Below are 26,418 nucleotides of genomic sequence, written 5' to 3'. Positions count from 1 at the left end.
GATCACCAGCACTGCAAAAGTTAAAAAATGAAACAAAACAAAATCTTCCAACTTTTAAATTTGATGTTACATTTAGAAAAAAAGGAAGTGAAGGAAAATTGAAAACTCTTCAAAAGGGGAGTAAAAGGCAACCAGACCAAACCATGACAAAATGGCTTAGAAAGGGGAGAGGAGGGCTCAAAGCAGCAAATTAAATTACAAACAGCAACCCCACTGTTAGTTTCTTTTAAAAAGTGCTGACACTTCTTTTTAAAGGAAGCTGTGCTGCGGCAGTTAATGCTCAGGTGTGATGATTAAGGACCTCTTAGTTACTTACCAAGGAAAGAACCCCAACACTACTAACAGAGACAGTAAGATGGTGAGGATAACTGCATTTGAGACCTCAAACTGAGTACATGGTAAAATTACTGACACTGTCTTTTACATACTATATCACATACATAGTTTCCCTTTAATTGTATATATATGTATATATGTAGATATATACATATACATATACATACACAGCAAGACTCCTTTTTAAAGAGCATCTATTAAAGGATTAAATTTGTTAACATTTCCTAGCACCAACTAAATAGTATGTACACACTTATTTTTGGATACCAAGTCATGGCACAATTAATGAAAATTTAAGTCGAAATGTTTTCTAAATGCTTTCTAAAATCTGGCATTTAGTAGGCATTGAGTCATTTTAAAGTAATTCAAAATTTAGTCTCTAAAATTAAATTTTAATCCTTAATATCCCCTAGAATATAGTATTTCACATGAAGTGACACGTTACTGGCATGAAATTCTAAAGGATTTCTGCAAGTTAGTTCCTTTCCTATTGAAATACCAAAATTCTATGACTAGCCTTATTTAAAAATTGCCCTACAAATAGAGAAAACACACCTTACAAGTTCATGTCCAAAAGAACGCTCTGCCCAGACTTTCTCCATTTAGGAGCAATCATTTACCTTTTCACTGGTGGTGAGAGGGGGCCAGTGTTGCCAAAGATAATGTCTGGTAGGTCATGCTTTTCCTGCTTAAGCTCAAGACATCCTGAATATTTTAAACCTTCAGTCACGCAAAGACAGATATGTTTCTTCCCTAGGTTTTCAACCCTATTCAATTTAAAATCCTTGTAAGAATAAATTTCTTACCAGGATAATAAAAAAAACTAACATTTAAAATTTTTTATACTAAACTTGTAACTTGGTTAAAAAAAAAAAAAAGCTATTCAGAAAAAGTTTCTCTGAACAAGGAAAACATTAGGCATTTCCAAAATAGTCACATGTTTGCTTGGTATGCAAAAATTAATTTCTGAAAGAACTCAATTTTTCACCTCCAGCTTTCTTAAGCTGGGCTACATTTCCTTTTTTAAAAAATGTAATAATTATTTAATTATTAATATATACATATTTTTAATGATTTTGTCTGGCACAAGGAAAATATTGCTCAACAAGTCTACTCCCTTAACACGTATTCTTTAAAAAGTGTTTTACTGTTCAATTAAAATTAGTATAAAAAACCCAACTCACTGGCAAAGTAGAAAGAAGGGCTTGTCTCCTTGTTGTATGGTAATTTGGGACATGCTGAATTTGGGAAATAGAAAGGTAAATTAGCCTTTTGAGGTGTGCATTTCACTAATTTTCTGGAAAGGTTGATATATTTAGTAATTTTTTTTGTATTCATGCATTCTTCTAAGAGATGACAAGCACTTTAAACATTGCTACAAAATTAAATAAGATAGGGCTGAACCAAAAGACACTTTTCTTCTGTACTGGAGTGTCAAGTTCTGCATGCTGACTTGCTTAAATGAAAGGAATAACATTATTATCTAATAAAAAGACCAATATGGCATTCCATTGAACAACCTTCATATTAAATAATGTACCCAAACAAAACAGTATTTACCCAGTTTAAATCAAAAGACTCAAACAATACTGCAAATCATTATTAGTAGAAATGTCATTATTCTGTAAGATGTTTTACTAGGCATCTGGTAGTTGATCCAAAACTTTAGAAACATAATAACAGTAATATTAAACATGGGTATGATATCATTTCTTACTAAAATGGTCTACATAAAGGTGTGTGTGTGTGTGTGTGTGTGTGTGTGTGTGTGTGTGTTCAAATACACTTGGAAGGCTATGCACCAAAATGTCAACAGCACCAAAATCTTAACAGATGGTCTCAGGTGGAGGGACAATAGTTGCATTTTAAATCTTTTTGCTTTCTGTATTTTCTAATTTATCTGCATTAAATTACCAAAAACAAACCAAAAAAGGATTCTGGATCTAACTCTTCCTGATGACTTTAGGTCGTAGATGTAGTTTCATTATTACTATTTCTGAAAGGGAAAATAGCCCTGCCATGAAACAAAGTAGATGAATTAGAAGAATAAATGTTAAGGAAACAAAATGTAACTTCTTAGGAGGGTGGGGGCAGCGGCAATGATGAAAGTTAGATTAAGATCAAAGAGATGAAATTTGTGATTAAAGTCCTTTGTAAAATAGCGAGAAAGAGAACAAAGTCAACAATTACTTATAAGTATATATAACTCTTAAAATTTTACTGTTCAGTAATCTGTTAGCATGTTTATAGTAAATATACCAAAAATTTAAAAACAATAATCAGTCTCTCGTTTGGCAGTCATTAGTGGTCCTTTCTATTCCCAAAGCCTTTGTTATGACCATACCAATTAATGAATGACAATAAGGTGACATAATTGTCACTAGCATCTGAGTGCATGTTCTTTTGTTTGCATAAAAAGTTTAAAAAATCCAGATAGGATGTAGCTTAAAAATAAACATAACTCATACTCAAACTATTTGGTTCCTTTGGGAATATATAAATTGTTCAAGGGAGATGAGTATACGATTAGCATTTCCATGCAACAGTTCTGTTGTACTTACACCGAGACCACAGCCTTGCGCCTAGCCTGTCCTCACTAACAGACATCAATTAAATATAACCCGTGTAAATTACAAGAGTAGTTCCGATCAGGTTGAGCACCTTTCTCCTGACATTAAAGAATCGGTCGGCTCTGATGACTAGTTCATTCCAGATTTCACTGGACATTAGGTCTAGTGTTTTGTTTGCAACATTTCCTATTTACTCATACTTGAATGGACTTCAGGATCCAAGACCAATTGCTTTTCAAATGGAAATGTTCTGGGACGGTAGTTATAAAAACCACTAATGCCTCAAATAACAGTATTTATTGCACACGCTGTTTCAAACCAATGAACATCCATCCAAAAGACAGAGCCAGATGTTGGCATTGTGAAGAAATATTCTACTCAACATCACAGTATTACTACAATGTCTCAAAAGCATGGGTACACAAATGGCTATTGTCTAAAAGCAATGGAAATTTTAGCTCAAAAGTTTCAGATCTTATTCCAAGAGGAGTATGCCAGAAAATGGGAGGAAAGAAATGTTTTTTCCACTTGTTAAATCATGATGTAGTCGCCAGAAATATATAAACAATCATAATGAACTTTTCACCTAAGCTTTTAGCAAACTGGAAAATTGTTGAAATGTATACAAACTGCCTGAAAGCCAGTGTGAGGAATCAATGGTGCCATTTCATAATACTTAGCCCTGGTTAAGACAACTAAAGACAAGCCAATGACAGGAGATCATAACCAATATCATAATCTACATCAGTCTGTCAGTATATTTTTCAATTCAATTATGGATGGGCTTCTTGAAATAAATGTTTTCCAAAATGTAGCAGTTACATAATTTTTATTTAAAGGGCATAATCCACAATACAAAGTTTTAAGTGGTGATATAGAAAATTAAGGCTGAAATACTTTATGAAAATAATGTCCTTAATCATGTAAAATTAGTGACCACGTGTGATAGGAGCATGCCTCCAGGAAGACAGCATAAGCGGTAGGTTATGGGTGACAAGAAGGATGATTGTTGTTGCCTAAGTCTCATTCCTATTAACCTACAAAATCTTATAAACTGTTATCTAAAGTTAAAAAAATAAAAATTTTTACATTCTTAGCCATTCACAAAGTTTAAAGAGGTCTAAAAGATGAAAAGTCCATGTAGGTACATGTGATTGTAATTTCATTTATAATGGTACATTTTCAATTGTATGAATAAACTTAAATATCTCTTCCTCCTGAAAAAGAACTGAAACACCAATGGGAAAACCTAAATGATGGTATAGGAGTTCTCAGAAAACTTTAAAACAGAACTTACATCTTAATGAAACTGGTACCAATGGTGCATTTTAGAAACATAATATGGACAACCCATTAATTTTATATTACACAAGGTTTAAGTGGAAATCTTGTTTTAAATTATCAACATTGAAAACCGTATTATTTTAGAACTTTAGACAGCTGCTAAGTTGACCTGTACAAAGTTCTCCGGCTACAAAACTGACATGGTAATTTTTGCTTATTATTAATTATTCTTATATATATTTAATTTTATATAGACTACTTCTCATTTGCATTTTACCATTGTTTACATTGATTATACGAGTATCTAAAGCAGATCTAACATTACACAATTTTGACTACTTAAAATATAGCATGATGCAGAAACACAACAGCATTGTAACAAACAGCAATAAAAATCTATAATGCCAGTGACCTCCCGGAGCAAGAAGTGAAGCAGAAGGTTTTCTTGCTGGAGAGTGCTCTCATTATGGCCAAACTCTCTTGCATGCCTTACGCAGGACACAGGGCATACCAAATGATAATACTGATAAGGAAGAGGAGAAAGATACCCTTCCCCACAAAAAATGCTTTCTGCTACACACTTTATCACATTTTAGTTAAAGGAGAGACATTTGAAGACAAGAGGAATTTCAGATATGGGAGTAGACATGATTTGCCAAGACTTAAAACAGATCAGAGATAGAAATGGGTTTGTCTTTGCTTTAGATTCTTGACCCTTAGTGTCATAAAAGGCCAAATTCTTCTTACACAGAGTATCTCTTCAGAGCTTTAAAACAAATTCAGAATAGTCACACACACTGAAAAAGACAAACAAAGTGCTTCCTACCATACATTGCATGCGTCTGCTCATGAGCCCCGTACTGAGTTGCTGAAGAAGATACTAAACCAGGCTGGGCATGTGCTGGTGGTGCCATCATTCTAGCGTTACCCTGTATTACAGGACTATAGACATGAGGATGCTGTATTCAAACAAAAAATAAAGGAAAAACATTAAAATATCAAATAGATGCAAACAGATTTTACTTAGGTGTCTTAACTCCATGGTTTCCAGATTTCCAAAAACAACTCTGAAAATTCTAAAACTTTTCTTGGCTATTTCCTTTGAAATATTTAACAACCTTCTAATATAACCAGGGGTGCCAAAAAAATGTATACACATGACTTGTATTCATCTTTTGTTATCGGTATATATTGATATATTACAGTACAGTTTTTCCTTTCTTAAAATGTGCATATATATTTTTGGCACCCTCTGTAAACATAAAAGGCCCCCCAAATCCTTAGTTATCTACCACAGCTTACCACAAAGCACAAGATATAAAGAAAAACCCCTTTACTATATTATAAGTTAAAATGAAAAGTTATTTAAATGGAACAAAAATTAAGAGTTAGGTCCTATCAGCCTTACCTGAGACTGATAATGTGGCACGTGCTGAACAAGAGGCTGATTTGGAAACTGCTGAGGACTATAGGCAACGTATTGTGTGGAATAGGCTGGTGGGGTGGCCACAATTGGGGGGCCTGCTGCTGAGGCTGGGTGCATCATGGTACTCTGATGATGCTGGTCTTGCCGCTGTTGGGGCATATTTGGTACTGCAGAAAAAGACGGCAAAGTATTAGCAAACAGCATCTCCATGGCACAAAATACAAGAACATGGTCCACTAGGGCAGGCATGATCTGACCCTCTTGCTCGCCCCTCCAGCGCCATGCTGCACCACCTCCAGCTGCACTTCAGCCACTCTGGGATGTTTCCTACCACACGTGCCTCAAACACCAATTCCCTACTCCCAGCTCTGATAATTCTGACTCATCCTCCAGGTGTCAGCTTGAAAGCAACTTCCTCAGAGACTCTTTACGACGATCCTTCACGCTCAAGTCCCTGTAATAGACGCTTACAGCATTATGAAATGTTTCCTTCATACTACTTTTCAGATAATCCGTGTTTTATATGCCCAATAATGCACGTGCTAGAGAAGGGCACTGGAGTTATTCAAAGAAAAATAAACGTACAACAAAAAAGCCAAAATAGACCAAACATTAATCTTAATTCCATCTTTCTATTTTCCCACCACTGAATTGTTCAATAACTTCTTGCTCTTTCTCAAACAGCATCACACACTATCATGTAACAAGGTTCCAAATAACAGCTCTCTTAAAAAATTACTTTGTCTTTTATTATTCCACACAGATTTCTGCCTATGGTCCTCCACGTTAAAGCTCTAGTTAAGATTTTTGCTCAAGTGTCATATCCACAATGTCTCCCAATTCCCCCTAAAAGAGCGAGCTGCAAGCTCTGGGTACCTCTTCCTCACATGTCTACTACAGCACGGACTGTTTTCTGTGATGGGTTTATAGTGCAATGTTAACCAAGCCACTGAAGGAAGGAATCACGAACCACTGCTTACAACAAGGTATGAGGCACAGAGAAAGTGTAACTTAGTATGTTTATAAAATCATCAGAATTGTTTATACAAGTAACTGCTCATTTAGAGAGAGAATTTGGTTTTTATTTTAAATATTTGAAATTTTTTGCTAAAAAATGTAGCAACTGTTGCTGAAATTTAGGAGAGCCAGTTATATACTGTTTTAGCTATTTAGAAAAGCAAACTTGAAAACAGGAGAAACCAGTAAGTAATATTTTTCTGAATTTATTCGAGATTCCCCATACTGAAAAAAACATTGCCTTTTGGTAAAGAAAAGCCACCCCAAAATCAAGTATCATTTTTATCAAATAAAAGTTTGTCTAATTAAACTCACTGAGTTTAACCTATTCACCATCACTATTTCTTTTGATACTTGATTATGATCCTCACATATTAAAAAAAAATTCAAAAAACTACTTAAGTTTACTGTCATTTTTAAAATTAAAAATTCTAGCTACAAAAAAAGCTTGAATACTATCTTAAGAGAGAAAGAGCTCAACAATACAAAACAAAATTTCCCTTCTAACCATCTGCATTCTATTTTCTTTCTCAACAGCAGTGATTGTATGGAGCCTTCTAGATTATCCTCTATTCATTTGCATATATAGGTATAGAAATACACTTGGTTTTACGGTGGTGTTTTTTCCCTAAACTGAAATCTACCTTAATCTTAACTAAAACTACAACTTAAATGAATTATACTTTAGTCAATAGTTTTCAACTGGGAGTAATTTTGCCTTTCAAAGGACATTTGGCAATGTCTGGGGACATTTTTTGTTGTTACAACTGGGGGAAGGAGAGGTTGTTACTAGCATCTTATGGGTAGAGGCCAGGGATGCTAATAAACATCCTACAATGCACAGGACAGCCCTCCCCCTATCCCCTCAACACACACCACACACAAAGACTATCTGTCCCAAAATGTCACTAGTGCCAAGGCTGAGAAATTCTACTTTACCAAGTCCCTGACTTTGGCATATTTTCAAACACAACTCACTTTTTCTCACACGTTGCAAAAAAAAAAAAAAAAAAAATAACACTGCACTATGTACCAAGAAGACAGAAGTGGTTTTGTGCAAAGGCCCTACTATAATGTAGGAAAGATATGCTTTATACTATCCATGGCTGCATTTCAGAAGCAAGTCCTTGACTTTGCCTGTTATTTGACAGTAAATAAAGTAGCAGGATATAAAATTAACATGACAGCAATAGCCTTTCTATACAGTACTTCATAAACTTACTTCACAAGTAACTACTTCGAAGATGCAATGGAAAAGATGACCCTGGTTTACATTAACAATAAAAAAAGAATACACCTGAGGCATAAGCTGAAGAAATACAAAAAAACCTTTAAGAGAAACTTAAAAACACTACTAACAATACAGAAGCATATTTAAACAAGAGGAAAAGCGTAATTTGTTCTTGGATAGGAAGACTCACTATAAAGATAGCAATTCTCCCCTAACTTATAAAAATTTAATGTGATTCTAATAAAAAAAGCCAACTGTCAAACTGAATGTTAAAATCCATGAGTTCATATTCATAGAACAACAACAAACCATCACTGATCACCCTGTAGAGGATAAGAAATCAACTCATTATTTTGAGAGCTGCTTTGAAACGATGGACATTTTAATTGTATTTCTTGCACAAACTATACATCATGGTAACTCATTAATTTGACAAGATACAGTTTTTCTTTATAGACATTTCCCAGCTACTCACTGAAGAAGGGATGACAGAAAGAGACTGTTACCATGTTGCAACTCTTAATGAAATAATGGAGGTAGCGCTGGACAATGATTGTCAATAGCTGCTAACACCGAGATGATGGTAGGAAATGTTTGGCCAAGTTACTCCTATTATCATAAAAAGAGATGACAAGACATTATGTGACTCCTAATGAAAATATACCCATTATCTATGAAACATTCCATATTAAGTTTAAAAAAATACAACCTACCAGAGGGTAAGAGGGGTGGGGGGTGGTAGAAGAGGGTAAAGGGGGCCAAATATATGGTGATGGAAGGAGAACTGACTCTGGGTTATAAGTACACAATGTGAAATACAGATGATGTAATACAGAACTGTACAACTGAAACCTATGCAATTTTACTAACCAATGTCACCCCAATAAATTTTAATTTAAAAAAAAAACACCAAAAAAAACCAACCTAATCTCATCAAGCCTCTCTTTCTCTATTATCAGTTTACAAGGATTACAGGGGATAGAGGACCACTTTAAACAACACAACAGGGATACCATCCACCCATGATATTCAGATGATGTGAAAGAATATAGGACAAACCAGTTCTATTTAAATAAGATGTGAAGAGAAAAAAATTAAGGGAAAATTATAAATTAAGAGAAACTTATTAAGAAAGCTATATCAATCAAACGAAAAGTGTGGACTTTGGATTATAGCTCAAACAAGCCAACTATTAAAAAAATGTGTAAGACAATAAAGGAAATTTGTACTCTGGATACTTGACAAGCAAGGAATAATTTATTTTTTTAGGTGTGAACAATGGTACTGTTTATTATTTTAAAGAGTCTACAACTTTTAAAGATACACACTGAAAAACAGTAGCCCCCATTTATCCAGAGGGAATACGTTCCAAGACCCCACCGGATGCCTGAAATCATGGTTAGTACTGAACCCCATATATACATGTTCTTTCCTATACATACATATGTATAATAAGGTTTAATTTATAAATAAGCTAGGCACAGTAAGAGATAAACAACAAAATACAATGTTTCCCTGAAAATAAGACCTTAGCTGGACAATCAGTTCTAATGCGTCTTTTGGAGCAAAAATTAATATAAGACCCGGTCTTGTTTTACTATAATGTAAGACCGGATCTTATATAATACGTATATTATAAGACCCGGTCTTATATTAATTTTTGCTCCAAAAGGCACATTAGAGCTGACTGTCCGGCTAGGTCTTATTTTCATGAAAACATGCTAGAACAATTATAACAATATAGTTAAATACTGTAAATGTATTTTCTCTTATGATTTTCTTAATAACATTTTCTTTGCTATAGCTTACTTTACTGTAAGAATATAGTATTACATACAACACATGTAACATACAAAAAAATGCATTAGTTGACTATTTTATCGGTAAGGCTTTTTTGGTCAACAGTAGTCTACTAGAGTTAAGTTCAGGGGGAATCAAAAGTTATATGTGGATTTCCAACCATGCAGGAGTCGGAGCCCCCAACCCCTGCGTTAATTTATTCAAGGGTCAATTTTATATTGTAATAAAAGTTACATAAATGTGGTCTCTCTCAAAATATCTTACTGTACTCACCGTTCTTCTTGTGATGACGTGAGATGATAAAACGCAAAACCTATTCCTAAATCTGTCTAACCATCCCTTACTTGCAGTAATGGCTTAGTGTCACTCATTACAATGGACCCCTTGCTAAAGTTTTCGTATAGGTTCAATACTTTCTGGTGCAACATGTAAACTGGAACACATTTTCTGTTTATGTCTTCCACCCACAAATTTAATGCCTTTTTCATCTTACCTAACCACTTATCACACACTGTGTCCATAACTTTTGCGGTTTGAGGTACAACAGCAAAACAAGCATAAATTTTCTTTCCCTTCTTCACAATTTCACAGAAGACTCATTCTTACTATAGATCTTAGCAACTTCAGCATATGATTTCTTTCCTTTCCTTATTAGGCAGGGAACTTCAACCTTTTTCACACAAAAGACGCACTTTACGGCTTCTCTTTGGCATATCTGAATTGCCAGTGTCACTACTCTTGCATTTGAGGCCATTATTAAGTAATATAAGGGTGACTGGAACACTAGCACTGCGATAACACGATGGTCAACCTGATAACCGAGGCGGCTGCTAAGGAGCATATGGGCAGGGGAGCATATACGGCGTGGAGATGCTTGAAAAAGGGATGATGTCTGGGAGAGACAGTGGGACAGTGTGATATTTCGTCACGCTACTCAAAACAGAGCACAATTTAAAACTTACAAATTGTTTAGTTTTGGAATCTTATTTAACATTTTCGGACCATAGCTGACTGAAATTGTGGAAAGGTAAACTGTGGATTGGGGTGGGTGGCTACTGTATTAGGGAACTACTGCACTGTTAACTCATTTAGGTGTGATAATGGTATTGCAGTGTTGTTTTTTTTAAAGACCCCTTATCTTTTAGAATTACAAAATAAAATAGTTTCGTACTTCTAAACAGATGAAATGATATATCTGGGATGTGCCTCAAAATAACCTGGGGGGAAGAGGTGTAGATAAAATTGGCCACGAGTTTATAACTGTTAAAGCTGAATGATGAGAACTTTTATACTATTGTATTATTCTAACTGCTTATTTTTACATCTTTGAATTTTCAATAAAAAAAGGTTTTTAAAAGCCAACTGATTTTTTTAAAGTGGTCAAACTGAATATCAAGTTTATATGGATAAACAAGAAAGAAAAGTCAAGAAAACCTGAAAAAAAAATCAATGTTGGGAGTGGTTGGATGAGAAAGTAGTCTTATCCGATAGATAGACTAATTGAATGGAACTGAAAATCCAGAAATAGATTTAACTGCACATGGATACTTAACATATGAGAAACATGGCATTTCATATCAGTTTGTTCTCTGATCATAGTGGAATTAAACATAAAAAAACAAAATATATGTGAAAATAACCAAATATTTGGAAATTAAAAACACACTGCTAAATAAACCACTAGTCAAAGAAGAAATCATAAGACAGAAAATATTCTGAATTGAATACAAATGAAAATACAACACATCGAGTTATGGCAATGCAGCTAAAGCAATTATCAGAAAATTATAGCTTTACATGCTTCTACTAGAAAAGTTTTAAAGTCAACAATCTGAGGAACCACCTTAAAAAACTAGAAAAAGAATAGCAAATTAAATCCAAAGGAAGTGAAAGAAAGGAGATGATAGAGCAAAAGTCAATAAAGCAGAAAATAGGAAACATAGAAAGAAAGAAAAAAAATCAATGAACTAGAAGCTGGCCTTTGAAAAAAAATCAGTAATTAGTTAAGTCTTTAGCAAAACTGGTCAAGAAAAAAGGGGGGAAGACATAAATTACCAATGCCAGAAATGAAAGTCAGAGAGTATCATGATAGATCCTACAGACATTAGAATGATAAAGGAATATTATGAACAACTTTATGCCACTAAATATGGCAAGTTAAATATTGATACCAAAACCATACAAAGACATTACAAAGCAGAGAAAACTACAGACCAATATCTCTCATAAACAAAAAGAAAAAAAAAACCTTCTTAATTAAATATAAAGTCAAATCCAGGAGCATATAAAAAAATGTAATACACCATGACTAAATGTGTAAGTGAGGTGCCAGTGCCAGGAATGCAATACTGGTTAAATATTCAAAAATCAAGCAATGTAATTCTTCAAAATAACAAGCAAATCAGGAAAACCATATGACCATAATAGATGCTAAAAAAGTATCTGACATAATCATCCATTAAAAAAGAAGCACTGCTGATGGATACTTCAGGAAGAATGAAACCTTGAAAACTGTATACTTTAAAGGATGAATTTTTTGGTGTGTGAATTGTATCTAAATAAAGCTATTTTTAAAAAGCAGAATGTGTATTTGCAAAAAACAGATCTATACTTGCAAATATAAACACTGTTGAGGTAAACAGAAAATTATTCTAAATGACCATTGCTGACGATGGAAGGGATGATCCACCTTCTGGGATGTAAGTGCTGAGAGAAAGTACAAATGAAAGGCTGGGATAGAAGCAAGACTTCTCTGAATAATCTTTTTATATAAATTCTACTTTGAAAGTATATAAATGTTTTTCATATAAAAAATAATAAAAAGCTATCTCTACAAGTGAAAAAAAAAACTTAATCAGATTAACCTACCTACATGTCAAAGAGGTGACATAACTTTGTGACTAGAAAACCGTATTTTGGAAGTAACATTGGTACTAACTCATCACTCTGAAAACTGGCACTTAAAGAATTCTTAGTGAAATAGATACTAAGGAAAAGTAATACTCCAAAGAAATCTTAAATTTTGTTCTCTAGTCTAACAATTGTACAACAAATATTTTGAAACGATTTTATACACATTACAGGAAAATGTGAATAAGACGGTCTCTACAATGGCCCTCAATGATCCTGCCTCCCGGTATTCGCACCTCTGTGTAGTCCCCTCCCATACCGTACCAGGTTTGCTCTGTGTGATCTACAGCATACGGGAGAAGCTATCGTATGTCACTTCCAAGGTCATGTTGTAAAACACACTGCAGCTTCTATTTAGCTCAGTTTGTCTCTGAATACTCATTCTGGGAGAAGCCAGCTGCCTTGTTACGACCAGCACCATCTTGCCAATAGCTCTGAAATCTGGAAGTAGATCCTCCAGCCCCAGTTAACCCTTCAGATAAGTAGAGCGCTAGCCAAGGTCTTGTCTGAGACTTCATAAAAGACTCTGAGGCAGAACCACCTGACTAAGCCGGGTGGATTACTGCCCCTCAGAAACTGTGAAATGATACCTGTTTGTTGGTTTTGGAAGCTAAACTTTATAGTAATTTGTTTAAAAATAGACAATATAGTTACTATTTTTATAAGGTTTTTAGTGTAAGAGAGTAAGAGATACAAGCAAAAAGTCATGGTAAAAATCTTGCAATGTTAACTTGAATTGGATACATCTATATGGAATTCTAAATTTTGGAAAAGAAAAAGTGGTATTTCCTAGGTTTGTCCACTAAAATGCCCAGAAACAATAACTCTATAGCAATAAGCACATCCAATGACCAGAAAATGGTTTCTAAATACTATTTCCCAGCAAAAAAAATCAGGGTGCCTTGAAGGAATACTGATTCAGATCTGGGGTTTTAAAAAGATTAGTCTGAGACACCTTGTTAACAGAAAATATGGAAGCTATCAGAAACGAGTAGTACCAGAAGGACACAGCAGCCAATTTGAAGAGATTGTCACTTATCAAAGATAAGACAATGGGAGCAGCAAAAATAATAATTAATTGAATGAAACACAATGAATATATAAAAGTATATGAAAATCCATGCATTTAAAATTTTAAAAAATGAGAATAAAATAGAGGGGGGGAAGGGAGCCCCATCAATCCTTAAAAAAAAAACAACCCAAAAAACAATTTCACAGGACACTATTGAAAGTAACAAAGGCACCAACTCCTCACTGAAAATTGGCACTTACGCCAATTTTAAGCACTGAAATGTAAGTATTTACCCTAAGTTTTCTGTACAAACTACTTCAGGAATACCAAAAGGCCCTAGTTGAAAAGAATAATCCCTAACAGAATGATTCTAGTGAATGGAGGAAAAAAATCTGTTTTCCAACTCATAACTGCAGATGTTTTCAAAGTATGGTCGTGGATCAGCAGCATCCCCTGGGAACTGGTTTTATAAATTGCACTAGAAATGTAAATTCTCAGGTTATGCCCGAAATCCACTGAATTGGAAACTCTGGGGGCTGGGGCCAAATAATCTGTGTTTTTAACAAACTCTGGAAGTGACTGTGATGCACACTAAAATTTGAGAACCACACCCCTAATTTAAAAAATGATGTTAAGCATCAATCATCAATGAATTAGATGAAAGATGAACAGAAAACTTTACAATTGGGAAGGGGAGAATCAGGCTATCACCACCTGAGCTCTTAATCAACCTGGCTAAGAAAAATTCCCATACTTTTAAAAGACAGACACTAGGTATGTAGGAATGAAATGCCATGATGTCTGGGATTTGTTTTAAATGCTTAGGCAAAGAAACAAAGCACAGTTGAAGTAAATACGACAAAATCTAGATAAGCATCAAATCTGAATGATGGACAAAGCCAGTATCTATTCACTTCCCATCTCCTTAGCATAGCACATGTTTACAGCTGATGTTCTTTGCAGTGCACCTGTCCTACCTTATTAGAAATACTGCTATAAAACTGACTAAGAGTATATCATTTCTCCTATTATGATATACCTCAGAGTATATCATTTCTCCTATTAAAATGTCAGTGTCTTCTGAAGTTAAAGTGCACCTCTCACATCAGAGAGCTATACTGCAGTGCTTGCTTTCACTGCAATTATCTTTTCTATTTTAACATCAAGACATTCCCATCGCACTATTTTAAATGATCACTAAAATAGCAACACCAGATAGCAATATATGAACATCTTAATATTAACCTCATTCAAAATAACACTAAAATATTTTTTCTTCCCTGAATTTTTCAGGCCCTCAGCATAAGATTACTCCTATAAGTAGGTAACTTTAAATTATCTAAGACAGAGTTCTTTCAACAGGATCCAGTGTTCTAAGGCAAAGATAAAGGATATCATATGTGTAAAAACAAACAAAAACCATTAAAAGCTTTAATTATTTACATTCACAAAATTACAACACTGAAGAAAACTTGCTAATTTTTATGTCAGGAGAGGAATTGAGAAGTGTAATTTTTATACAAATCATTCAACCTTCTATTGTGTCAATAAAATAATAGCAAGTAATTGTTCTCAATTACCTGGATGGCAAAAAAGGGAACTCCTTAGCATTTTTCAACATTAAAAGACTTCCTTTTAAGACAAATTTGTGTTTTTTTTTCTATGAAGTCTCTTTAATCACAGAAGCATAGGATGCTAGATTATAAAACACTCATTTTAAAGATGAGGAAACATCCCTGTAGTAGAATTTTGATCGTTTCTGAAGTAAGCTGCCCTCTGCTTTAAAAGAAATTCTGGTTTTGAGGGGGGGTGGAATTTTATGTTAGTACAAAAGAAGAAGGTCAGGAACCTTGGTAAATTAGTTTAGCAAACCCTGTTTTCAAATTTAACACTGAAAATTTCAAAATTCAATTATCCTTTTTGAAGGTCCTAAATAATCACAACTATATTTCTCCTTCTGTTTTTGTTCATAAAAAATGCATCTGAACACCTTACATAATGTTGGTCACCAAAAGTCAATGGACAGCCTCAACAAAAGTCAAAGCTGAACCACAAATACTTCATTATAAATTGACTTACTTAATTCATGCAGCATGCAGACTACAAGCAAACACAGGCAGGATTATTCTCACCTTTACCTGCTCTATAAGTCTTGGCTTGATTCACTGGCATGGGCGTCATAGGTATAGGGTATAAAGGCTTGAGGGATAAAAAAGAAAAAATGATGACAAGGCTTTCAAGATAACGTGAATGTATTTTACCACTCTCTCTTGCATATTGTTAGAGAGGTTTCCTGATTCTGAGTCATTAAAAAATTAAATCACACTCACAGCTAAAAGGAGAAACCCCACAGTAAATCTAAACTATCCTTCTCACCAGAAAACATTCTCAGATTTAGATCCTTACACTAACACACCCCACCCCAGCCCAGCCCACCCCTGCATGCCTTCCCTTCGTCAAATGTTACAATACTTCTGTTACATCCTCAATGCCTCAAGTCAGTGCACACCTACAGAGTGCTTGGTGTCAAGTACAGATAACTAGGGAGGGTAAATGAACACCAAATTCTATGACTTACTTGCACGCCTGGGCTCACTGGGACTGGATACATCATATTTGGTGCAAAACAAACAGGTTGCGTATAAACTGGAGTTGGCTGCTGATGACCCACCATAGATGGGCTCGGTTGTGCTTGAGGACGAGGCGACGTTGGGGTGGTAGAAGGCTTTGGCTGCAAAAACGAAAGTCAACTATCTAAGGTGAAAAGGTAACTATTATTGCAATGTGAAGACTAATTTTCCCCACCTTTCTAAGTTTTACTCATTTTTATTTAGTCCCTTTTACTGAAGAAAAAAAAAAGCTGACAGAAAAACTTTCACATTTTCCAAATAAAAGAAAAACACTTTGGTAGGAAGTTAAAGTAAAATTTTGTCAATTAATCAATAATAAACATAGTAGTGGTGACTTTTAAGGAACTGGAGAAAAGTGTTTAACAATTATTTTTTTTTATATATTTATTTATTTATTTATTTAATTTTTAAAGGAGGGCGCAGCTCACAGCGGCCCATGCAGGGATGGAACCCACAACCTTGGTGTTATCAGCACCACACTCTAACCAACTGAACTAACCGGTCACCCCTGAAAGATTTTTAAATAAATCCATCTTCTTACAAATTCAGCAGAATAACAGTTAACAGTGTATCTATAAACCTGAGAGCCAGCTAGTCAATCATCTTCAAGTTCTGAGTCAGAAAGATAGAAAGATTTGCCCCAGATTACATCTAATTGATGACAAAACAAGGATCTTTCCTGTGGCTCAAAAAATATTCATTATTATAATGACCATAAGAAAAGGAACTTAAACTAGCTGTTTTAGAATACTATAACTGAATTTAGATGTCAGGCATGAGAAAAGGAATATTACTAATATTAAAAAATTTGCTTTTGTAGAGGTTAGATTACTTTAAATAGGAAATAAATTTACCTGAGAAAAAGAACGAGGGTTGAACTCCTTTGCATTGGGATTCAATGTTGATTTCCTCACTTGCCTAAACCAGAACAAAAATATAAAGGCCAGTGAAATCTATACATGACAGTTTTTTTTCAATTGCTAAAGATATATTACATTTAAACAATTCTTTCTAGATCATTAATCCTCTTCATTAAAACACATAACATACATATTTCCCACTCCTCAATCTAATAAAGACTGGCCAAACAGGACAAATTTTTTTAAAAAGTGTAATATACAATGCTTCTCTCAAAGGCAATCAACAAATACTTGAACTGAAAAGATAGCAGCCCCTTATAAAATATCCTTAAAGCAATCCTTAAATACCAATTCTTTAGCATGTAGTATTTTTTAATGTGACAAAGTGTTTCCTACATGACATACCTTAGGAAGAAGTATGGCTAACAAAAAAAGTTTTGCCTCAAATCAAGAATAAGTACTCTCCAACTTATGAACAAACTGCATTCCAAAAGTTCAGCTATAACTGGGCTGTATGGAACCCAGAACAAATAAATCAATAGTGCTTAGTTTAGGTTTTGAGGCGAGACCAAAAAAGTCCATTTAACTGATAATATGTTGGATGTGCAGAATTAAGTCTATCTTAACAAATGTAACAATTAAGATGGAAAACATGGTGAATTCCGAGGAGCCCTGATACCTCTCTCTTGCTGGCAGTGGCAGTTCTTACTTAGCAGCACAGCCAGGAGGTTGACACCGACCAGCATCCAGGGGATATAGCTCCCAAAAGCCAGTCATTTTTCAATTCCCTGTACATTTACAGAAAAAGCTTTTCTTATGTCCAACTTTTGTGTTTTTTTTTTTGTTTTTTTGCCATGGGGTGCAAAAATGAGCACAGAAGAAGAGTACAAGGCACAACGACCTAATTTACTTAAGATGTCATTTGTTTAGACCAGTTACTTGCAGGTTGAGAGCTACTTACTAAGCAGTCTGAAAGTCCAGATAGATTCTTGAGTTGGAAAGCCCTGGACACCTTAAGAAAAAGTGAAGTAAGTAACAGGATGCGCTAAATGCCAGGTTTACTCACTCAGCTGCGTCTTTCTTCTCCTCTTTATCATCTTTGTCTTGTTTACATCCTGGACTAGAAGTCTGAACCCCTTGGGACGTGACCTCAGGTCCCCTCTTGTGCTCCGTGTTACTGAGGATTGAGGGGGAAAGGCTGGGGCTGTTCGGCTTGCTGCTGCCACTGGTGCAATTGCTGCTGCTATTTTCAATGAAAGAATCCTTAGCATTTGGTTCAATTTTGTCTTTGATCAAATCTCTTGATTTTTCTCCCTCTCTATTTTTGTTTAGCAGTTGATCCATAGATTCAGAAGTAGAACTTGGCTGTAACTAAATAAAGGAAATAATTATACTTAAATATTTTAAGTAACTCTAGTAATCAATTTTCTCCATGAGCATAAGCAAATATTATTTGTAAGCATGAAATATACTGAATAAGGCTTTTTCATACTTTAAGAGTAGCATCTCTATTATAAGGCAACAATAACAGAATGTCTATCCACGCAACACAATCATAATCATCTAAGTGGACTCAAGTGTCCGTAACCTCAAAAGTTAAATAGTTACTAAGTGCCTACTACATGTCAGAAATTGTGCCTTCTGGGTATGAAAAATAAGAAATAGTTACTATCTTCCCAAAGCTTAGCATCTGTGTGAGATCAGACACTTAACAAAATGGGTAAATGCTATGGGATTCTATAGGAAAAAGCAACTCACAGGGAGAGAAGGCTTCTCAACGGAAGTGTCACCTAGTCTCAAATTTGCAAGATTTTGGGGGGAGGAGGGAGCTTGGAAAAGGGGATGGTCTAAGCAAAAGAAACAAAGTGTTTAAAAAGTGAAGGGAAAGGGAGAAGACGGCCCCATCATGAAACAGAAGAGCACTAGTGGCTGGATTCAATGTTGGGCACATTTGCAAGAGTCAAGAAATGACAAACTCACCCAAGAGGAATGAGATGATAAATGAGATGATAAAGGAATGAAAGCTAGGCTAATGACTCTAGCTTTTACTTCTCAGGATAATGAGAAGTCACTGAAGAATTTTAAGAGAATTTATAGTTTACAAGGATGAGCACAAAGACGAGTGAAAAATGAAATGGAGGGAGGCAAGTGAGACTGTAGAGACCATTATGGAGCAATGACCTGGGTCTGGCCTCAAGACGTGGCCGCTTGGAAAGTCTCAAGTAGGTGGACTCAGAGGGAGACCTGGCTACACATGTTGGTCAGTTAGACCTTCTAACCATAAGGAAAGGAGGAAACCGTAACACACAAGTACCAGCAAGGAGAGCAGCAGTTAAAGACATTAGTGAAGTAGTGACGGGGTTTTTAAGTTTGCAGACCAGAAGACATCAAGGCAACCACAGCCTGATAGTGATTTACGATGCTATGCTCCACAGAAGGAAACAGGGACAGCTGAAGGAAACGACAAGAAAAAGAGAAAGGAAAAGGGCAGCAAGTAGCACTAGCCAAGGTAGAAATGAGAATACAAGCAGCAGCCGTGGGCGGTGAGAAGCAGCTACATAGCAGAAGGGGCCTCAAGGCTGGAGAAAGACAAACTGTATCCTCTGCCGCAGGATGGGCAAACCAATGTCAAACCTCACTACTGAGGCCCTTGGCATCCTGGCAAGCAGCATCAATCTCAGGGGCATCTCAAGCTTCACTGCATCACCAATGTAGCTACAGCAAAAGGTGACAGGCTGTTTATTTGGACCCAGTAACAATTTAAGTCACAACAGAGGCACTTAATGTGTAAACCAGCATTTGTTCACAAAAATCTTTAGTAGTGGCTACAGACCAACTGTGTTCTGCACAAGATTTTTCTAGTATTTATCACAAGGGTCTTTGAGTGAGGCAAAAATGAGACTTTTGTTGTTATTCATATAATGGTAAACATATCTATAGTATTCACTATGGGTTGGATACTGTTCTAAACTATCAACAAACTCATTCTGTTGTTACAAAAGCCCTATTTGATAGAGATACTATTACTGCCATCTTACAAAGGGGGAAAATAAGGCACAATTCATGCTTTTGAGCATTCTGCTATTATTTTTAACTGCAGTATACAAAACCTAAGGAAAAACTGAGATTCTTATTTTTCCCCCACATTGAAATGCTTTTGAAAATTGAGATATAGTTGACATATAACACTGCATTAGCTTCAGGTGTGCAACATACTGATCCAATGTATTATAAAATGATTCCAGTAGGTCTAGTTAACAGCCAGCACCACACACAGCTACAATTTTTCTTATGGCGAGAACTTTTAAGATCTACTCTTTCAGCAACTTTCAAATATGCAATACAGTATTGTTAACTAGTCACCATGCTGTATGTATATTACATCTCCATGATTTATTTTATAACTAGAAATGTGTACCTATGGACCACCTTCACCAATTTTGCTGTATCCCTCCCTCCTGTTGGTAACCACCAATCTGTATGTGACTTTTTTTTTTTTTAAGTGAGATCATATGGTATTTGTCCTTCTCTGTCTGACTTATTTCACTTAGCATAATAACCTTAAGGTCCATCCATGTTGCCACAAATGGCAGAATTTCCTCCTTTTCTATGGCTGAATAATATTCGTGCGCGCGCGCATGCGTGTGTATTTCCTTTGGATAAATACCCAAAAGTGGAATTGCTGGATCATATGGTAGTTTTATTTTTTGAGGAACCTCCATACTGTTTTCCATAGCGGCTGCACCAATTTACAATCCCACTGCCGGTGAACAAGGGTTCCCTTTTCACCCCATCCGGGCCAGCATTTGTTATTTTTTTTGTCTTTGTAATAACAGCCCTTCTAACAAGTGTGAGGTGATGATTCACTGAGGTTTTGACTTGCATTTCCCTGATAATTAGTGATGTTGAACACCTTTTCATGGATCTGTTGGCCATCTGTATATCTTTGGAAAAACGTCTACTCAGATCCTCTACCCATTTTTAATCAGATTTTTTGGGGAGTGGGAGCACGCTATTGAGCTGTGCGAGTTCTTTATATACTTTGGGTATTGACTCCTTATCAGACTTGCAAAGATTTTTTTCCCTTCGGTAGGCTGCCGTTGCATTTTGTTGACGGTTTCCTTTGCTGTGCAGAAGCTTTTTAGTTTGATATAGTCCTCACTTGTTTATTTGTGTTTTTGCTGCCTTTTGGCTTGCAAGGAAACATGGAAACACACACACACACACACACACACACACACACACAGTACTCTTATTTCTGTACCAGTGAAAGACCACAGATTTTTGTGAACCATCACAGTTCAAGGCCATGTCTATCAGGAGAGTGGATCTCATGATTCATTCATTGAACAATGCAGTACATACTATGCATTAGCTACTGCCCAAAGCATTGCTAGAAGCTCAAATACACAGCTAGTCCTATTTTTTATCAGCCACGTGACTCTAGGAAAATTGTTTAACTTGTCTTTGCCTCAGTTTCCTGGTATACACATAGGGGATAATAACAAAACCTGCTTCAAAGGAATGTTACGACAATAAAATTTTTTTTTAACATAAAGTACTTAGAACAGCATCTAACACATAAATACTCAATAAATGTAAACTAATAACATTATTTTACCTGAAAAGAATTATAAAGCTCACTCTCAAACATTTTTTTAAACTAGTTCTTTGCTTTCTAGTATTCGCTTACGAACCATAAAGTTATTTGTAAGAGACGTCAAGAATAGATTTGATTATTCAGGCGCCAAACAGTAATAGGTCTATTTAGAAACCCTAAAGAGATAGACAATTCACTTCAATGTCTGCAACTCAATGTCTTCTTGCTACGACAAGTGATACCACATGCAAAAGAATGGATTTTTATATAGTTTGATGTGGTCCCACTTGTTTATTTTTGCTTTTATAATAAACAAGTGGGACTTTATATTATCCAGAAATTCCACTCCTAGGAAAAATGAAAACGCATGTCCACACAAAAACTGTACGCTAATAGCAGCAATATCATAATAGTAAAAAAGTGATGGTAATCCAAAGAGACATCAACTGATGAATGGATAAACAAAATGTGGTCTGTCCATACAATGGCATAATATTCATCCATAAAAAGGAATGAAGTACTGATAGGTGCTCCAACATAAATGAACCTTAAAAACTATGCAAATGAAAGCCAGTCACAAAAAGTCACATACTGTATGATTCCATTCAGATGAAATGTCCAGAATAGGTAAATCCATAGAGACAGAAAGTAGATTAGTGGCTGTTTAACACCTGGAGGGGAGAGTGGTGTTTGAAGGCAAATGAGCTCATGAGTATGGGGCTTCTTTGTGAGATGAAGAAACTGTTCTAAAATTGACTGTGGTGACAGTTGTACAACTCTCTGAATATACTAAAAACCACTGAATTGCTTAATTTCAAATAGCTAAACTGTATATGATATGTAAATTTTATCAATAAAACTGTTACAAAAACATATTAATGCATCAAAGTAATATGCTTCAAAGTAAAAATATTTCTTCCTTCATAACATAAACTCAATGCAAGTGTACTCTAAGAAGGGACTGATGATTGTAAAAAAGAATGCTGAGGAAATAACAGCAAATGAGCAAGAATACCTATAGCATGACACTATTTATATCATATTGAAGATTATATAATAATTATCACCTGTTGCTAAGGGATCCATTCCTATACAGTATAAAGAACTGCACAGGAAAGAAACCCTTCCCTCTAGCAAGAGGCTGCAGCTGAGGAGGGCAGGTACACAGGACAGCATTAGCTAGAAAAAGGCTGCCTTTTGCCTGTGATTCATTCATCTTTTAAGTCAGTCATTTTTTCAAAGGCTGATAATCAAACTTTGTCTTCCTAAGAAGCTAAGTTTCAGGACGATTTCTTGAGTTGGTTTGAAAATACACCTTTTTTCCCCCTTTTATAATTAGCTTTATTTTATTTTTTTAATTTATAAAAATAGTTTATATTTATTTTACATTTAACAGTTTACAGATTATGACCAATACTAATATTTGGTTCCAAATATACCTTGATATGCATGATATATTAAATATTGTGCAAAAAATGAAATAGTTCTCCAGAAGAGATTAGAGTATGTTGAGTAAGTCTTAAGATAAAGAAATGATATTACACAAAGATTTCTGCCACAATACATTTGTGCACAAAGTGTAAATCTGCAACTATGTCAGAACACCAGGGTGCAGTATATCTTCCACTCGCCACCTCAGATGATTAATGCTTTAGCCTTGTTCTGCTCTTCAGTGAATAAAGTCATTAAATGAACATCAAATACTATGTTATGGTAGCTTCAAATGTCAAAATTATATTCTCTCATTTGATATCTGTATTGTTCTTACCAAATCTCATGATTTTAGTTACCCTACTTAGAACATAGACAAAGACAACTTTTCAGAATGTTTACCTTTCTATACACATGGTTCGATGTTTGTGGGTATACATATAATGCATTTTTGTAAATGGATGATATAAAGATTCTTAGTAATGTTTAATATTTGTTTTTAAAAATTTTAACACAACACTTACCCTAAAATCATTCTTAAATTTCTTTAGGTCATCAATCTGTTTTCTATGCTCAGAAACAATTGGTGAGATACCTGTAAAATTAAGAACTATTAGATATAGATTTATTTCTAATCTTGAACTTAAAATTCTTTTAGGATGGGATGTTAGAAATGAAAGTAAGCTCTATTATGAAATATAACAAAAATTTCAATATATTAAGTATAGACTGGAATTTGTCAAATTATGCATGTAAATATGCACGATACCAAGAAAAAGTGTTAACCAAAAATACTCTGTATCAGGCATGAGATCAGACATACTCCTTCCTATTTCTACAGTTATATATAAAGACTTTTTAAAGCTCTAACCTTTACTTTCAGCTTTTGAGAAGCTAGGTGATGTCTCACTGGGCTTCATATTTTCTTTATTCCCTGCAGGAGAGTTCTGCCTCTGATCTTGAAGCCTGGGATCCTTAGCTAGAAGATAATTTTTTTTTTTTTAATTCAAAGTTACATAGAAGTTCGAAAAGTAAAATGGAAAAATATTCAACTATTTTTGGGGAAAAAAAATCCATTTAAAGAAGTTTTTCGCCTTTGCAGACATATGAAACACCAATAATTATATTTATATTGACATGTACTAGCCATAAATGTTAATCTTACCAACACTCATTAAGAAATTAGCAGTATTACTTACAGAACTAACTTCATTTACATAAAATTTTACATGTGCACGCAAATACATACCTATGAATAAAACAACATAGTGGTTTTCGTGTAATGTTAAACCTGTATCACTGTACTTCACAAACGACCTTATGGATCTGGAAGCCCTTTCTTACATACCCTCAATAGATGGGGTAACAGCTCTGTTAGATGCAGGACTGGCAGGCGTAGGAGATGCAGCTGGAACTGGCATTGCTACAGCTTCAGTTGGTATAATACCAGCTTGGGGAGAAGCAAGAACTGGTCCACTAGGAGTATTTCCAATACTGTTCTGTCTGGGAGACCTGGGTCTGTGAGTTTTAGGGGATAATCTGGGAACTAGGAGAAAAAGAAAAGTTATCCATTACATTCTCAGCTCAAATGTCACTTCCTCAAAGAGGTTTCTCTGAAGATTTAGGCAAAATAGTCCTATCCAGCCCCCATTCCCTATGACTCTTTATTCCATCACCCTGCTTTCTTTCCCATAGTCTTAAGAAGAGTGGTGGTGATTGAGAATACAAATAGCTGAAGAACAGCAACTACTAATACCTAAGTACAACTGCAATTTTTCCTTCTAACTAAATTTTTTAATTCTAAAGGCAGTATTTTAAATGAAGTTAGAAAATGGATTTCCAAGGCAAGATAAATGCCATTTTAAATAGTAAATATAGCAACATTATCTACTAAAAAGTAAGACTGTTTCTTTAAAAAAGGTGTATGTGTGGAGGGGAAACCCTAAGAAGTACGCTTATTCGTTTCTCCTTCAAATAATAAACTCAAACACCATGTAGCAGCTTGCAGCCAATCCTATATGCTCTTTCTTGCCACAAAAGATCCATTCTGTAGTAACGAAGGAAATCAAGGATTCAATTTAGTCCAAAGGGGAATTTAATCCAAGCAGCGGTTCATATGCCACAACTTCAAAATAAATATCTAATAGGTTTCATATTCCATTATAACATTTGTGGAGCTCAGATTCAAAGATTTAGGGAAAATTGTTTAATTTGCTTCATGTTAGTGGTTCTTCATTTTTTTTTCTTTTTAAGTCACAACGGTCATGGAAGAAAACTATTATTCAACAATTGCCATTTTTCTGATTAGTATAAAGAGCAAACCTGTAACACTGTTCTGCGTGTATCTCTGTTTTTCTCTCTCACTTCTATAATCATGTTTTACTCTCAAAATTCATTTCCAGATCATCTGATTTGTCAAATGATTAATGGTGCAACTGAAGAAATAAAGATTTCTAAAAATTCTATTTTGTTAATTGAATTGTTATTTCCTTATAATTGAAGACCAAAGAAGAAAATAGAAAGTTCAAAGGAATTTACAATATAATTATGCATAGATGAAGCTGAACAGTGTATATCAACTAAAGACATTTAATAGAGTTGAGTATATTTTTGTTTGTAGAGCTTAAAGATCTTTTTTCTTCAAAGGTTCTATTCACTGATTAAGACCAAAAAGCCTCAGTCAGTGCAGGCTATAATAACTCTCCACCGTTATCATGGAAGCAAAATGTAAGTAGCAAAAGCAGTCTTAGCCTAATTATAAGATCTTGTCAAGTGTAGTTTTTACACTTTCATAGCTGCTGTCAGCACATTCCTCAGGCTAGTCACAGATAAAACTTGGGCCCCTCCTGGTGTTTGATACTCCTTATAAAGGAAATACAGCCAGGAATTAGTGCCATATATAGACGCTATAGAAACACACAATACTATAAAGCCCAAAATAATGTCTGCGGAATGAATCATGTTGCTAAGAAGATAGGAAATACGGTCCCTCCGAACAGTGTTACGTACCGTGTTTGACTTATATTTGAATGGCACTTTATAAAACTGTAAGAATTATATTCATACTTATGACTATCATATGAATCTCATCACAGGTCCATCAAGTAAACTGGGCAAGAATTATTTTACTCATTGAGAAAACTGACATTCAGAATGATCACATGAATTGCTCTAACATATGGTGACACTTTAAGTGGTAGAGCCCAGAATAAAAATAATAGGTTTCCCAGTTCCTGGTTATTCCATTTGTAATATACACACTTATACTCCTCAAACAGAGCTTGAGCTCAGCCCTTTGTGCATCTAGCAGA

The 26,418-nt window shown here is 34.9% G+C and overlaps 1 protein-coding gene across 23 annotated transcripts in view; it reads right to left on the bottom strand.

Annotated features, from left to right (window-relative positions):
- ATXN2 (ataxin 2) overlaps positions 1 to 26,418 on the bottom strand; it is a 100,483-nt gene that overhangs the window by 8,078 nt on the left and 65,987 nt on the right. For 12 of the 23 annotated variants that reach the window (XM_074321343.2, XM_074321354.2, XM_074321353.2 and 9 more), the window contains 10 exons: positions 24,456 to 24,653; positions 23,979 to 24,086; positions 23,632 to 23,702; positions 18,143 to 18,447; positions 17,071 to 17,134; positions 16,165 to 16,317; positions 15,719 to 15,785; positions 5,599 to 5,783; positions 5,017 to 5,149; positions 1,521 to 1,574 (listed from right to left, as the gene is read on the bottom strand). In XM_074321343.2, coding sequence (XP_074177444.2) covers positions 1,521 to 1,574; positions 5,017 to 5,149; positions 5,599 to 5,783; positions 15,719 to 15,785; positions 16,165 to 16,317; positions 17,071 to 17,134; positions 18,143 to 18,447; positions 23,632 to 23,702; positions 23,979 to 24,086; positions 24,456 to 24,653 — 1,338 coding nt within the window. The remainder of the gene's footprint in view (positions 1 to 1,520; positions 1,575 to 5,016; positions 5,150 to 5,598; positions 5,784 to 15,718; positions 15,786 to 16,164; positions 16,318 to 17,070; positions 17,135 to 18,142; positions 18,448 to 23,631; positions 23,703 to 23,978; positions 24,087 to 24,455; positions 24,654 to 26,418) is intronic. The other 11 variants (XM_074321331.2, XM_074321340.2, XM_074321350.2 and 8 more) reach the window with 3 other exon arrangements.

Source organism: Rhinolophus sinicus, chromosome 9 (genome assembly GCF_057876585.1).
Source record: "Rhinolophus sinicus isolate RSI-liver-muscle chromosome 9, RSI-T2T, whole genome shotgun sequence".
In the NCBI taxonomy this organism is placed as follows: Eukaryota; Metazoa; Chordata; class Mammalia; order Chiroptera; family Rhinolophidae; genus Rhinolophus; species Rhinolophus sinicus.
The sequence above is the reverse complement of the archived record's forward strand: the minus strand, read 5'-3'. Positions and strand labels throughout refer to the sequence as shown.